The sequence below is a fragment of the Mesoplodon mirus genome (assembly GCF_964341445.2).
Source record: "Mesoplodon mirus genome assembly, chromosome: 20".
NCBI classification, from domain to species: Eukaryota; Metazoa; Chordata; class Mammalia; order Artiodactyla; family Ziphiidae; genus Mesoplodon; species Mesoplodon mirus.
The window spans coordinates 8006568-8021234 of NC_138996.1; the positions used below are offsets into that span (position 1 = coordinate 8006568).

General features: G+C 42.4%; 1 protein-coding gene across 1 annotated transcript in view; it reads right to left on the bottom strand.

The window, feature by feature from the left end:
* FNTA (farnesyltransferase, CAAX box, subunit alpha) overlaps positions 1–13321 on the bottom strand; it is a 29870-nt gene extending 16549 nt beyond the window's left edge. Inside the window, exons 1-3 of the mRNA XM_082608868.1 lie at positions 13120–13321; positions 11041–11126; positions 3926–4040 (exon numbers count right to left, since the gene is read on the bottom strand). Of these exons, the coding sequence (XP_082464994.1) occupies positions 3926–4040; positions 11041–11126; positions 13120–13295 (377 nt within the window). The 5' untranslated portion in view covers positions 13296–13321. The remainder of the gene's footprint in view (positions 1–3925; positions 4041–11040; positions 11127–13119) is intronic.
* Between the last annotated feature and the right edge of the window lie 1346 nt (positions 13322–14667).

The following is a 14667-nucleotide window of genomic DNA, read 5'->3' on the forward strand; positions in this document are numbered from 1 at the left end:
TTTGCAAGCTGCGCAGAGCAGCAAAAAAAAAAAAAAAAGAAGAAGAAGAAGAAAGAGTAAAAAATAAAATTAGACTAGGAAACTAACAGATATGTTAGAAAGAATATAAAAATAAAAATATACATGGAACAACCGTAAGGTAAAACAGAATCACAATAGTAAACAAGAGCAGAAGGGGAAAAAAAAAAACAAGAGCAGAGGAAAAAAAAAAAAAGGTAGAAAAGGCCTTGGCTGTGGAGGGCGGGGCCTAAGCAAGGGTGAGGTTTGGGTAGTGGGCAGGGTCTATGCTTAGGACTCACACAGCTGGAAAAGGCCCTGGGGTGTGTGTGTGGGGGGTGGGGTGGGGCTTAGGCTCAATGGAACAGAAGGGGCCTAGGTCTGCCTCTGGTAGAGGACGGGGGACCCGGCCTGGGAGCCCAGCTGGCTTCCTGGGCCCAAGTGGGCGGGGCAAACGCCCTCTGCTCCTCTTCTGCTCCTCCCGTCCTGGAGGGCCCCTCCTGCTGCCTCTCCTCCTCTCCCCTGGCCTCCCTCCTATGCCTCCAGGACCCACGCATCCTGGACGGGGCTTTGGAGGGCAGGGCACCCAGCCTGGGAGCCCAGCAGGCTTCCCAGGCTCGAGTGAGTAGGGCAAATGCTGGGCACTCTCCCCACTCCGATCCGAGCCCCCGAGGGTCCCTCCAGGCATAGGAACCCCTCCCCTCTCAGCCACCCCTCAGGGGCGCCAGTCCTGTCTGGCCTCCACTTCTCCTCCCTGCTCAGTCCCCCCATGTCCTACCGGTTCACTTGGGGGTTCCTCCCGTCTCCTTGGGCTTCGAGGTCCCCCACCAGTGTCTGGCAAGCGCCCTAGTTGTGGGGAGATGCCAACTCTTGTGTCTTCCCACACTGCCATCTTGACTCCGCCCCCCAAAAAAACTACTTTAAAAGTTATCTCTTAAAATGAAATGCTAAATAGAGGAAATGATAGTATTTCTCTATTATAATTTGCTTAAAGAAAATGAGGCTTCACAGAGCACATACACATACAGGCAGCCTGGTTCATATGGGTAATTTCAGATATACTGTTTTTAAGAAAACAGCAAATAAACTTAGGAAATTTTAAATGCATTCTAAGTTGCTCTGATCTGTGTACAGTCAGGAATTTCTTACAAGCTAAAAATGTGCATATTAGAGACATAAAGTGATGGAAGATCACACTAACAGCTCTAGATAATCCTACTAAAATGACAGTAAAGAAATAAAAAGGGTATAAATCCACAAGGATGAGGGGATACCACAGCAATTGAAAGAGGTCAACAAAACGATGGAAAATGGTAAGCTGATAGTTTTGACTGACCTAGAAAACCAGAAAGTGCTAAACACCTGTCAAGTGAGGAAGAAAGGTTCAGAAGTGAGATGTATCAGGTATTTCCGAAACTGGAAGTCAAGAGTGGGGCTGAAAACATTTTAAAATGTAGAAAGAGTCCTCCGCAGCCAAGATCCTTCCCCCAACCCTGAGCAGAGAGGTGACATCTCCCAACCTGGGTGTGTGTGTGTGTGTGTGTCTGTCTGTCTTTTTTTTTTTTTCCTCACACAGAGCTCCTAAAACCCTTGTAAATTCCTGAGTGATAAGAGCACTCGGGTATCTCTTCTACTGAGGTGATTCTGGTTGGGCTCCTGGATGGCTCATGGTCACCAGAAAGACCAAGCCTTGATTAGAAACTTGGAATGTTCAGCTCCACCTCCCATCTTCCAGACAGGGGAGAAGGGCTGGAAATGGAGTTAATAATCGATCGTGTCCACGCGAGGAAGCCACCATTAAATCCCAACAGTAGGGAATTTGGAGAGCTTCCAGGTGGGTGAACACATCCATGTACCGGGAGGGTGATGCACCTCAACCCCACAGGAACGGAAGCTCCAGTGCTTGGGACCCTCCCAGATGTCACCCTACGCACCTTTTCATCTGGCTGTGCATCTGTGTGTTTTATCATATCATTTAATAAACTGGTAAACATAAGTAAGTGTTTCCCTGAGTTCTGTGAGCTGCTCTAGCAAATCAGTTGAACCCAAGGAGGGGATCGTGGAACCTCTGATTTATGGCCCACCAGTCAGAAGCACAGGATGTGCGACTGGCATTGGGGTGGGCAGGCTTGTGGGACCAAGCCCTTAACCTGTGGGATCCGACGTTACCTGCAGGTAGACAGTGTTAGAATTGAGTTAAACTGTAGGACAACCAGGTGGTGTCACAGGGAACTGCTTGGTAGGGGAAAAATCCCACACACATTCGGTGACTAGAAGCGCCAGAAGTGAAGTGTGTTTTGTGAAAGTAAAGAAAACATGCAGGAGAAGGAGGACTAGGGTTTTCCTAAAAAGCCTGGGCAGCAGACAAGTGGATTTATTTTCTGGAAAAATCCAAAGCAGAAAGAAATACCAGACACAGAAGAAGGCAGGGTGAGGTAAAGGCTGGAAACAAGGAAATTTAAAACGCTGATACACTGAATAGCTGAGATGGCCCCCACCCCTGTCTTCCCCTGCCAGAATTGACCCCCAGAACTGTGGCAGCCAAACGTACACTCCTCAGACAGCTCTTCTTCAGAGAAACAAAGTAGTCAAGAGAAAAGACCCAGAAATACTGACATATGAAGACGTCAAACAAAACAGCCATGCCTCCACACTAGCTTCATGGTAAAGCCCTCTAGGTGACAAGTCCTGCAACATGCAGAGATGCCAAATCAGGTTTTTCCTGCTTCCACTGTAAGTATGAAAGGAGAGCCAAGAATTACCATTCATTTGAGAAAAATGTTTACATTAAAGAGAGCAAAACAAATAGAAAAAGTGAAAACACATCCCATCTATGAAATAAACAAGATGCTATTAAAAAAGAATACTCAGAGAAGATAAAAAGAGCTCTTGTAAATTAAAAATGAGTGCAGATAGAAGAGTTAGAAGATAAAGTTGAAGAAATCTCAAAAGTAAATAAAAACGGATGAGAGTAAGAAAAGACAACCTCAGAAGTACAACATGCAACTAAAAGGCATTCCAGAGACAGTCAACAGAGGAAAGAGAGAAGACATTATCAAAAGAACATAAAAAAAAAAAAAATTCCCAAAGCTAAAGAAAAGGTTAAAACGAAGGAATGGGAATCTTCTCAATAGAGGCTGAAAGAAACAGAAAGACAGTTTTAAAAATCTAACGGAGAATGATTTCCAATCTAGAATTCTATCACTAAAGCTCGAAGAGACTGAAGACACTTTTAAATTTATGAAACCTCAGTAACAATTTCCATCACAGCCTTCTAAGAGTTTTCTTCTATTCAAGGATCTGGTCTATAAAATGAGAGTAAAGCAGGAAAGAGAAAGATGTGGGATCTAGGAAACAGGGACCCAACACAGGAAAGAGCTATGGACCAGACACGGGGTGCCCAAGTCCTTGGAGAAGAAAGGAAGGAACTGAAGGGTTACCTGCTGTGCTCAACAGTAACGAGACATTCTACATGAGCAGAGAGTCTGGGAGACAGTTAACTTGCTGGTAAAAAGAGAACAAAACTAAATAAAAAAGCCAATCTGTTAAAGGAAATGTAAATATATGATGAAATGTGGGTCCGCATGAACCATGAACTGATTACTGTGGTGGAGACAGTATAGGAGACTGAACTCTATTTTCCATAGAAGGAGTAATGTCTAAAATGAAAAAATCACAAATAATCAAGCATATGATTTAGAATACAGAGGTGATTTTAAGAAAAAACACCTAGGAATTGTTGCCTCCGGGGAGTGGGACTCTGTAGTGAGAAGGAATAGAGCAGAGATTGCTATTTTTCATTCAGCCTCTGACTTTTAAGCTCACATGTGAATTGTTATTTTGATAAAAATTAACGTTAAGAAAGAAGTCATCCAAACTAAAACCTGCGACATTCAGACAGGGAATATTAACAATGTGTCTTACTTACCACACTGTGTAATTGGCTGCATTTAACTCGATAGCATCTCTGGTTAGTTTAAAAGCTCGTTCACTTCTCTCGTCACGCTGCAGGACAGCCCGGAAATAATCATAAACATCCTGAACTAGAAACAGAGGACACAACTGCATTAGGATGGTCTTTCTTGTTTACAACAACCACTATAGTACAAAGTGTTGTTTTACTCTGTGAGGAAGATACTTTATTGTATGTATACGATTTATAACAATAAGCAAAAGAAAGAAAATCCAATGATTATGACTGCCACCCTGATAACTTGTGTCACAGCCAGGCTGCAAATACAGGGGTTGATGCCAGACTCCAGATCCCCCAGAGACCTTATGCATTAAAGAAAAATTAAGAGTGCATATATCCAAATATATTCACTTAGCTGTTTTTCTCACATTTTATTTTGATCAGTTTTTTTAAACTGAAAAAGTAATATACACAATGATAGAAAACTCAAACAGTACAAAAAGGTTTATGCTAAGTTTCCATTCCACTAAATTCCCAGTCCTTCTCCCCAGAAGCAACTGTGGAGTGATTCTAGTGTATCCTTCCAAATATATCCTATGCACATAGAAGTATATGTTCTAATTCCATCCTCCCATTTTTTTTTTAATACTAATGAGATCACATCCCACTCTAACGTCCTAGGCCTTGCTTTTTTCACTCATACATTATTCAAGGTCATATAAACTAGTAAATATCTCTATGGAAAACCACTTGGTAACATCTATTAAAAATTAAAAACTGGGGACTTCTCTGGTGGTGCAGTGGTTAAGAATCTGCCTGCCAATGCAGGGGACACGGGTTTGAGCCCTGGTCTGGGAAGATCCCACATGCCGAGGAGCAATTAAGCCCGTGCACCACAACTACTGAGCCTGAGCTCTAGAGCCCGCGTGCCACAACTACTGAAGCCTGCACGCCTACAGCCCGTGAGCCACAACTACTGAGCCCGTGAGCCACAACTTACTGAAGCCCGCATGCCTAGAGCCTGTGCTCCACAACGAGAAGCCACCGCAATGAGAAGTCCGCGAACTGCAACGAAGAGTAGCCCCTGCTCGCCACAACTAGAGAAAGCCCACGCTCAGCAACAAAGACCCAATGCAGCCAAAAATAAAGTGTTTCTCTAATAAATAAATAAACAAACAAACAAATAAATAAATGACTACTCATTGACCTAAGAATTCCAGTTCCAGTAAGTTTTCTTACAAACATACTCCTGTATGTGCCCAAAGCATCCAAGGAAATTTACCTAAGAAATAAAGAAATGAAGACTGGAAACAACTGAAATTTCCATGAGTGAAGAACGGGTTAAGTCCATCATGGTACACCCATACAACAAAATCCTATGCAGCTATTAGTAACAAGGCTGTTCTGTTATGTACTGAAATGGAACAGCTGCTAAGACAGGCTGTTGAGTGAAAAACGTAAGGTGCAGAGCAGCAGCTATTCGTTTAGTTAAAAATGTATGTTTATTTATGAACATACGAGTTTGAGGAACAAGATGAGAAGATGACATAATTTTCAACCACATTCCCCGTGACAAAGTTTACTACATTTTCCAAACAGTTGCACAGCATTTCGTTGTATGGGCACTCTAATTATACCTAACTCGTCCCCTATAAATGAATGTTTAAATTGTTTTCATTCTTTCGCTGTCCTATCATGGTACATTTCTGCACACACGTGCAAATTCAGTACAGCTGTAGGATGAATTACTACAAGTGGAATTACTGGGTCAAGGTTATGCGCACTGTTGATGCTGACAGACGGTACCAAACTAACCTCTCAGAAAAGGTCTGTGCAATATATAGTCCCTCCAAGAATGTATGAATACACCGATTTTTTTCCACATCCTCACTGACAGAGTATCAAAACCTCTGATCTTTGCCAATCTCTTAACTGAAGGAACATAGACCTTTACAAATATTAACCTATTTTACTCTCATTTCCACAAGAGAAACAGATTTAAGAGAGATTAACAAGTTCACATGGCCCAGTGTACTTTGGAGACAGAAGTTAAACCCCAATCTAGTCTGACACCAAAGCACACACTGCTAACCACAATGCTCATTTCACTGCAGCTGAAATGCCTTCACATCACAGCACAGATTAACGTAGAGAACAGACTAAGGTCCTAAACAGACTACTAAAAAAACCCAGGTGTTAAATACTCCTCATTACTTCTTTTTCCACAATTAAAAATTTATGTGGACATGCTATGCTATTTTTCTTTTTTTTTTAATTTTTATTTATTTCTTATTTATTTGGCTGTGTCAGGTCTTAGTTGTGGCATGTGGGATCTTCACTGCTGCATGCGGGATCTTTTGTTGCAGTGCACGGGCTCTTCGTTGTGGCACATGAGCCTCTCTCTAACTGTGGTGTGTGGTCTCCAGAGTGCATGGGCTCAGTAGTTGCAGTGCGCAGGCTCTCTAGTTGTGACGCGTAGGCTCCAGAACGTGCGGGCTCAGTAGTTGTGGCGTGTGGGCTCCAGAGTGCAAGGGCTCGGTAGTTGTGGAGCACGGGCTCAGGAGCTGTGGCACATGGGCTTAGTTGCCCCGTGGCACGTGGGTATGTTCCCTGACCAGGGATCAACCCCTGCATCGGAAGATGGATTCTTAACCACTGGACCACCAGGAAAGTCCTGCTATTTTTCTTATAGCATATAATTTTCCAGTTACTGACAGGGTACCCAAACTTTTAGTAGGTCAATATGCATGAATACAATGTCAATCTATCCTGATTTGCCTAACCATTCTGCTACTACTGGTTTTCAATTTTGTTCTATAAAAATCACTACTTTAAGCATCCAATGACTTTTCATTAAAAAATTTTAAAAATTAAATACACAATACACACATATGTATTTATGTGTGTGCATGCAAGCACACATGGGTATGTATATGGTTTCGTTAAACTACAACCCCCAAAATGAAATTATCAGAGGAGAGCATGAATAATTATAGCTCCTTCTGAACATACAAAGGTCATCTACTCTTAAATACTACCTTTAGAATGCTGAATTTAATTTATACCAGAGTAAAATTTAGAAACAATATAAATGGTAAAAAACGATGGAATATTATGTGGTCATTAAGAACCAAGCTCCCAAATGCTTTAAAATGTGTAACAAAATGCTTATAACATGTTAACTCTATATACAATGTATAAACACATTATTTTATATTCACACATGTACACATACATAGTATAAACCTAACTCTGTGGTAACATATTTTCCGAGGAGTGGAAGGCTATACACCAAATGTTAACAGTGGTTAGTTCTCGATGATTAGACTCTTCTTTTGATGTTAACATCTTCAAATTTTTCTTCAATGAGCATGTGTTACTTTAAAAAATATTTTTTTTTGGCTGCACTGAGTCTCTGTTGTGGCGTGTGGGCTTTCTCTAGTTGCGGTGAGCAGGGCCTATTGTTCGTTGTGGTGCGCAGACTTCTCACTGCGGTGGCTTCTCTTGTTGCAGAGCATGGGCCCTAGGGCACGCGGGCTTCCGTAGTTGTGGCTCGCGGGCTTTAGAGCACGGGCTCAGTAGCTGTGGCGCACAGGCTTAGTTGCTCCGTGGCATGTGGGATCTTCCCAGACCAGGGCTTGAACCCATGTCCCCTGCATTGGCAAGGTGGATTCTTAACCACTGCACCACCAGGGAAGTCCCCCAAAATATTTTTAATTAAAAAGAAATACATGTTCTGGGAGTCAGCCTGGAGGGCGCGGAACACCACGCGCCCGCTTGGCTGCGCCATCCGGGTGGGGGCGTGCATGGCCCTGGTCCCCCAGCCAGCCCGCTTGGGACTGGGGAGCAGCCTGGTGGCTCCCCGCCCACTCCTCTCTCCTCACGCAGCCCCTCCGTACGACCGCTGGCATGAAGCGGCCGAGCTGAGGCGCTGAGAGAAAAGGGAAATTGCAAAGCTCACCTACAACCAGATCGACAGCATATTTTTTTTAGGACTCAAGAATCAACATTGGGCTATTTCCTAAGATTAAACCATGAAAGCCCACTTGGAGGCTGCACGGCCATCTGCACACTTGAACCTGAAAAATGGACTTCTTCCATCGGGGAGATCTCCTTCTTCAGCTAAATCATCAGAAGTGGTGAGAAGAAAAGATCCCTACCCGACCAAACTCCTCCAGACAAATTAAATCAGTCTAGCGAGGAATGGAGCTGTACAAGGGTGGCCAGATCACCATCTTCTGCTTGCACCGCCACTGAGCCATCCCTCTAGGACTGCCACCTACATGCAGGTTGCACCCAGTGCAAGGCATCCAGCTGAGGCAGGGAATGGGAGCTGAAATCCTGCCCTACTCACCAAGCCGAGTTTATTGGTGCATGGCCATGTCTGCCCAGACGATGTGGCTCCTTTTTCAAATTTTCACCAACACACCCTGTATGGGCTAGTGGCATGTCTGACCACCCCACTCCCATATCCCAGTCCTACCCGGGATTCTATTCCTTACCTCGGATGGATTCAAGATTTTCATGAACAAGTTAGGTTTCTTGCAAAAGATGAAATATTTGACCCAAACTGAAATTAATTTCATAGGTAAAGCTCAAAATATTACCATAGATGTGAATTACTTATGTATTTATGTACACATGTATATACAGTTATGTAGATACATATGTCTATGTATCAGAAGTTAGCACAACTTAAATTTGGTAAATGTTTAAAATAAAACTCTTTTGGGTATTAAAAAAAAAAGAAAATAAATAAATACATGCTCTTTGTAAACCCTGCAAACAATATAAAAGTACATGAAGTTTCCCGTACTCCAGTGCTACTCCCCAGTGCAGTGGATCTGTATCAGTGGTAATGGCTGTTACCACTTGATATGTCTCTCCAGACATTTTTCTAAGCAAATAAATGCAATCTTGCTCTTGTTTTTTAATGAAGTTGGCATAACATTTTCATCCCGCTTTTCATTTTGGCATTTCCCCCTCAGTGATATGTCCTTCCATGCCTGTGTATACACATCTACATCATTCTTGTTTCACTTTTCCATACAGTGGGCCTGGCATAATTTACATGTCAATGCTATTTTTTTGCAGAACAGATTTCTATAAGTGGGACTAGGATACTCAGTCTTAGGGCTATATGAACCTATATAATTTAGGGTCATCAATAAATTTGGGATTATATAAATAGAATTTTATATTCATTAGATTTTTTGATATTAAAAGCCTTTTAATTAAAAATTACAAATTTAATATACTGTCATACTCAAAGTGTCTAAAACTTATGTGCCTTTTTTCCACTCAACACTGTTTCTGCGATCTGTCCCTATTATAACAGATCTAGATCCTCTTATTGGTTATATAGCACACAACTGTATGACAACGATACATTTATCTATTCTCCAAAACACAAATATATAGCTGGTTTCCAGTATTTTGTTCTTTCAAAAAATGCTGTGAATTGTGACAGCTATCACACACTGTGCTTACTGTAAGTCAGCCACTGTTCTCTTATTTCACGTGTATAACTCTCTCACCCTATAAAGTAGTTACTACTATCGTCCTCATTTTACACAGGAGGAGACAGAGATAATGAGAGGTTAAATAACTTGTCCAAGGTTACAGAGTCAGTAAAGTAGTGCAGTTAGAATCTGAACTAGATGGTGTGGCTCTGAAGTCTGTGCTCTCAGCCTCCTAGTACATGTCATCTGATGCCATAAGCCAGAATGAACCCAGAATGTATCATGCGAAGCAGCACTTCAAGGTTGTAAGATATGAGCATTTTCTAGTTTTACTAAATATACATGCAAAACTGCTTTCTAAAATGGCTAAACATATGAAAACTACCATCTGAAAAGCATGGATCTGTTCGTATGTCTCAATATCCAATATGGTAAAACAGTTTAAAATTATCTTTCATTCCTAATGATAATGGATTTTCCCCCTATTTAATGGCTAACGAAATTTTTTCTTCTATGAACTATAAGTTCGTACCCTTTGTCTATTTTTTGATTAGTTTCCCTGTTTCTTTAACCTTTCATAGGAATTCCTTATAAGGTTCTGAATATCGATCCTCTGTTTATACATCTTCTCCCACACTGCTGTTTGCTTTTTAACTTATTCATGGTGTCTTCTGTTGCACAAATTTAAAATTCTGATATAATCATTTATCAATTTTTGATCAATGGGTCATTATTTCTCTCTTTTCCTTTGTGGTTTGCAATATGATATATATATATATATATTTTTTAAATTAATTAATTTAATTTTTGCGGTACGTGGGCCTCTCACTGTTGCGGCCTCTCTTGTTGCGGAGCACAGGCTCCAGATGCGCAGGCTCAGCGGCCATGGCTCACGGGCCCAGCTGCTCCGCGGCATGTGGGATCTTCCCGGACCGGGGCACGAACCCGTGTCCCCTGCATCGGCAGGCGGACTCTCAACCACTGTGTCACCAGGGAAGCCCACTTTCTTTACATTCTTGACATTATCTCATAATCAGAAAAAATAATAATCGCTTTTTGTAAAAGAGGAATGATCTTGGATAACAGAGCCTTAACTGAAAGAAATATATATATACATAAAACTACATAAAACTACAAAACTAGCATTTCATTTTGTTTACCCTTTCCTAGAAGAACAACTAACAATTAACATTTGTATGGCCTTCAATTTACAAAGCATTTCACATTCATTATGAAAGAATACTTTGTCAAAGAAAATAATCCACTCACTATCAGTAATATATTCCAGCTGAGCCTAACATTTCACAGCTAAAATATATTTCAAAATGCTCATGTTTCAACAACCAAAGTTTATTCTAAATAAAACAGTAAATCATTTCTGTTGTATCTCATGTGGAGATTAAACACTAAATGAAAAGCACAATCACACAGTGGTTACTATGTATTATAATGTAACATTCATTATTTAAACTTAAAATACGTCCACTCTTTGGACAAAATGAAACTTTTAATCATGAAAATAAATTACAAAACCCCACAAGATTAGCTTAAGTCATTTAGATCTTTATTAGACAAAAATCTGTCATCTATCTAGTCACATAGTTGTGAATTTCAACTTTGCTACTAAGTTTGACTTACAGACCTTTCCCTAATAAAAAATAAACTTACATTTTTCACTATAAATGATCTGGACCACTGGATTGGGGCCATCATTCTGCGGCACTGGATCTATATCAGCCCATTCTGCTCTGTCCCTGAAAATACATATATTTTTCAGTGATTATATTCAAGCCTGTAAGGAAAAAAAGAAATCTGATGTTTTTTTAAAAAGGCAACAATTACACTTTAACTTACAAATAATGTAACTATGGTTGGATTCTTCAGGACCAAGTGTTGCCACTTTGTTTTACATATTAAACTTTTAAGAAAAATAAAATGAATAATTTTCCAATTAAAGCTAATAAATCAATAGCTTTCAAATTTAAAGTTTTTACATAAATGCAAAAGCAGGTTTTTCTAGCAAGTACACAATAGTTTTAAATTAGAAATCAATCTAATTCATTGGTCTAATAAGGCTCTTTGGAATCAGTCAATAGTTTAAAAAAATTTGAATAACAATTTTTATTTGAATACTCTGAATAAGTAGAAGTGATATTTAAAAGTAAAAGTAATCACTATCATTTTACTGTACACTGAAAGGTGGTCCAGGTGGTCAGTAGAGTCTGGAATCTGTGGAACACTGGCTCTACCACTTAACTAGCTGTGTGACCCTGAGGAAGTTACTTAACCTCTCTGGGCCTCAATTTCTTCATTTATAAAATGGAGATGATACTATTACCAACCAACCTTAGAAGGCTACTTGGAGGTTTAAGTGATGTAATATGTTAAGCTCTTAAAATATGCATAATAGTAAGCATATAATACATAGTATTATACTATATATACACTATTATACTATATATACCCTAACACACACAGTTAGCATATACAATATTATACAGGAAATACACTAAATGTACTATATAGTATTACTGTATGCTTAAATATATATGCTATATGTTATAAATGTAGCATATAATAAATGCATATAGTAAGTATTCAATGAATACTACTTCTCATTATCAATGCTAAAATAAATTACAGTGGCAACACTGGGTGCCTATAGACACTGCTGTGTAAACTGCTCAGTGTGACCCAATTTTCGTTAACCACTCTTTTACTTACATTCTTTCCCTATTACCCATTTTTCAGTTCTCTGTACTCATCAGCTATTGACAGCAAAAATTCTGTGGTATCTAGACAAATCCTAAAATTGTGCCCATTATACAAGGAGAAATCCAGGGGAAACAATTACCCGAGGTGTGAGACCTAGATGGGGAGTGGCATGAGAATGGTACCGCTGTCCTTTAGGCACAGGGAAATCGGACACAGTCAAGGGAAGAAGCGGAGTATTTCACAGTTCAGAGAGGAGGTCTGAGGGCTACGGGGCCACCTCAACCAACTGAAATCACCAACACTGTAAACTCCAAGAACGAAATCTGCATAGTGGCTTTCACTCAATTCATAAACAACCTACGCAAATCAGCCATCTAATGGGTTTACCTAGAACTATAGAAGAATAAGTAAGATATGAGAAAAGTAAGGACTTCTCAGTCGTCTCTGCAGGTTCAAAATGCAGCTGGGGAACCAGCATGACCAATAGAAAGCAAAGAACTAACGGGGACGGGACTGGGTGGTGGCAAAGATGGGGAGGAAAGGCGAGAAAGTTACAGCAGTACCCGACACTGCACATGGCTTGCACTAAGCGCGAGGCGACGAGGGGATGCGTAACGGAGTTGAATCCTCATAGTCTCATCCTTACAGCCTAACTCGGTGCCTGGCTGACGCTGGGCGCTAAAAACACTGAAAGAAAACGCCGAATGAAAACGTCCCGGTCCCCAAAGATCTTAAGCTAGCTCTCTCCGTTTCCGCAGAACAAACCACGGGAAGCCCCGTTTCTTAAGTGAGCCAATCTGGACCTTCTTTGCGGTCCGACTGCACCCAAGCCCTTTGGCATTCGGACTATAGCAGGCCAGCGCTGTGGGGCCCGGAAACTCCACCGCCCAGAGCGGTGACAGCGCGGGCCCCACCCCGCCGCTCCCGGCTGCCGGACGGCGAGGACGCGCGAGCTTCTGCCGCAGCCGCGCCCCGTGCAGCGCCGCGCGCGGGGGAGGGTCTCCCGCGCCGCGACCATACCGTGTGCGTTACCTGTACAGGACATAGGTGGGCGAGTCCAGGCTCAGGAACCCGTCGTCCATAGGGGACGCCGCCGCCTCTTCTTGCGGCAGCTGGGGCGGCGGGGGATGCGGCTGGGGCGGCGGCGGCTCCGGCTGACCTGGCTCCCCGCCCTGCGCAGCCTCCCCGACGCCGTCGGCGGCCGCCATCTCTCCTCGGCTCCCAGCGGAGGAGGTGCCGGAGGCCCCGCCCCTGCCCCGCCCCTCTCGCGGCTACTTCCGGTTTTTCCGCTCCTACCATAGAGACGCGGGCCGGAGTGCCCAGCGCCCGCGCCCGCACCCTGAGCAGGCCGTTCCTGTTGGGCGCGGTTCCGCACTTCGGGCTGCCTCACGCCACCTGGGGCCCCAGGTTTCCCACTCGTCCTGTCCGCAGGCCTGTCCGAACGCTTGTAGCTGGTGCTTCGGAACGTCCTAGTGTTGTTAGTTGTTAGTGTCGGCGGGAGAAACTTGGGAGCCCTGGATAAGCAGCTGGCGCCCGTGCTCCGCGTTAGCCATCCAAGGGCATTTACGCTCCTTGCACACATTTTTTTTTGTTTTCTTTTGGATGCTGAGTTTATACCTAAGAATTTCAGTAATCCAGGATTTTAGTCTTTTGAAATTAAAGTTCTAATTATACAAGGAATATGGGTATACATTATAGGAAAGGTAAACGTTTAACACTGACTACCTAGTATATGCCGGGCTTGCTCGTGGCACAAAATAAAGTCTCTGCAGTCATGGGCTTTGCATTCTAGGGGAGGATAGCAGAATACGCCCCAAAATATGTATGTAGGAGTACAGGACATGCCACTCCACAGATGCTGCTTTGGTGTTTTGGTTATTTTGAGCTGTTGGCACTTGAAAAACAGTAAATGTGGGGAGAAGATTTCTCCGAACTCCCTTACATTTCTGAAGACAGACCCTCCAAAAGAAGCTCAATTGCTGTTAAGTCCCCTCCCTGGGAGTTTCAAGAGTGGAAGTGGACGCCACACCCTGACAAGTTTTGTCAAATTGTCAAATCTCCAACCTGTTCTCCTAAGGGCCCGTTCATCTTTCCTAAACACCTTTTACTCTACCCCAAGAGGCCTTCATCTCCCATCCCCTTTCCTTATTAAGGTGGTATTTAAGCCTGAGTTCTAAGCCACCTCAGGGAGTTGCTAATTTTTCTCTGGGTATCTCTAGGTATTTTTCTATTTTCTCACGAAAATAGAAAATTTTTCTATTTTACATGAGGTATACATGTTAATAAACCTCTTTTTGTTTTTCTCTTGTTAATCTGTCTTTTATTACTGGGGTTTCAACCAAAGAACTCAGAAGGGTGGAAGGAAAATTATTTTTCACCTTCAGCAGTAGATTTTCAGGAAGGCTTTTCAGGGGCTGTTTGAGCAGAGACCTGTGAGAGGAAAAAGCATACCAGTCAGAGAACAGGAAGTGTGTGCTTGGTGCAGTCTTGGTACGGCAAGGATGCCAGCAGGGCTGAAGGCCTGTGAGTGAGGGGAAGGAACTGGTGGGTGATAAGATTGAAGAAGCAGCCAGGGATCAT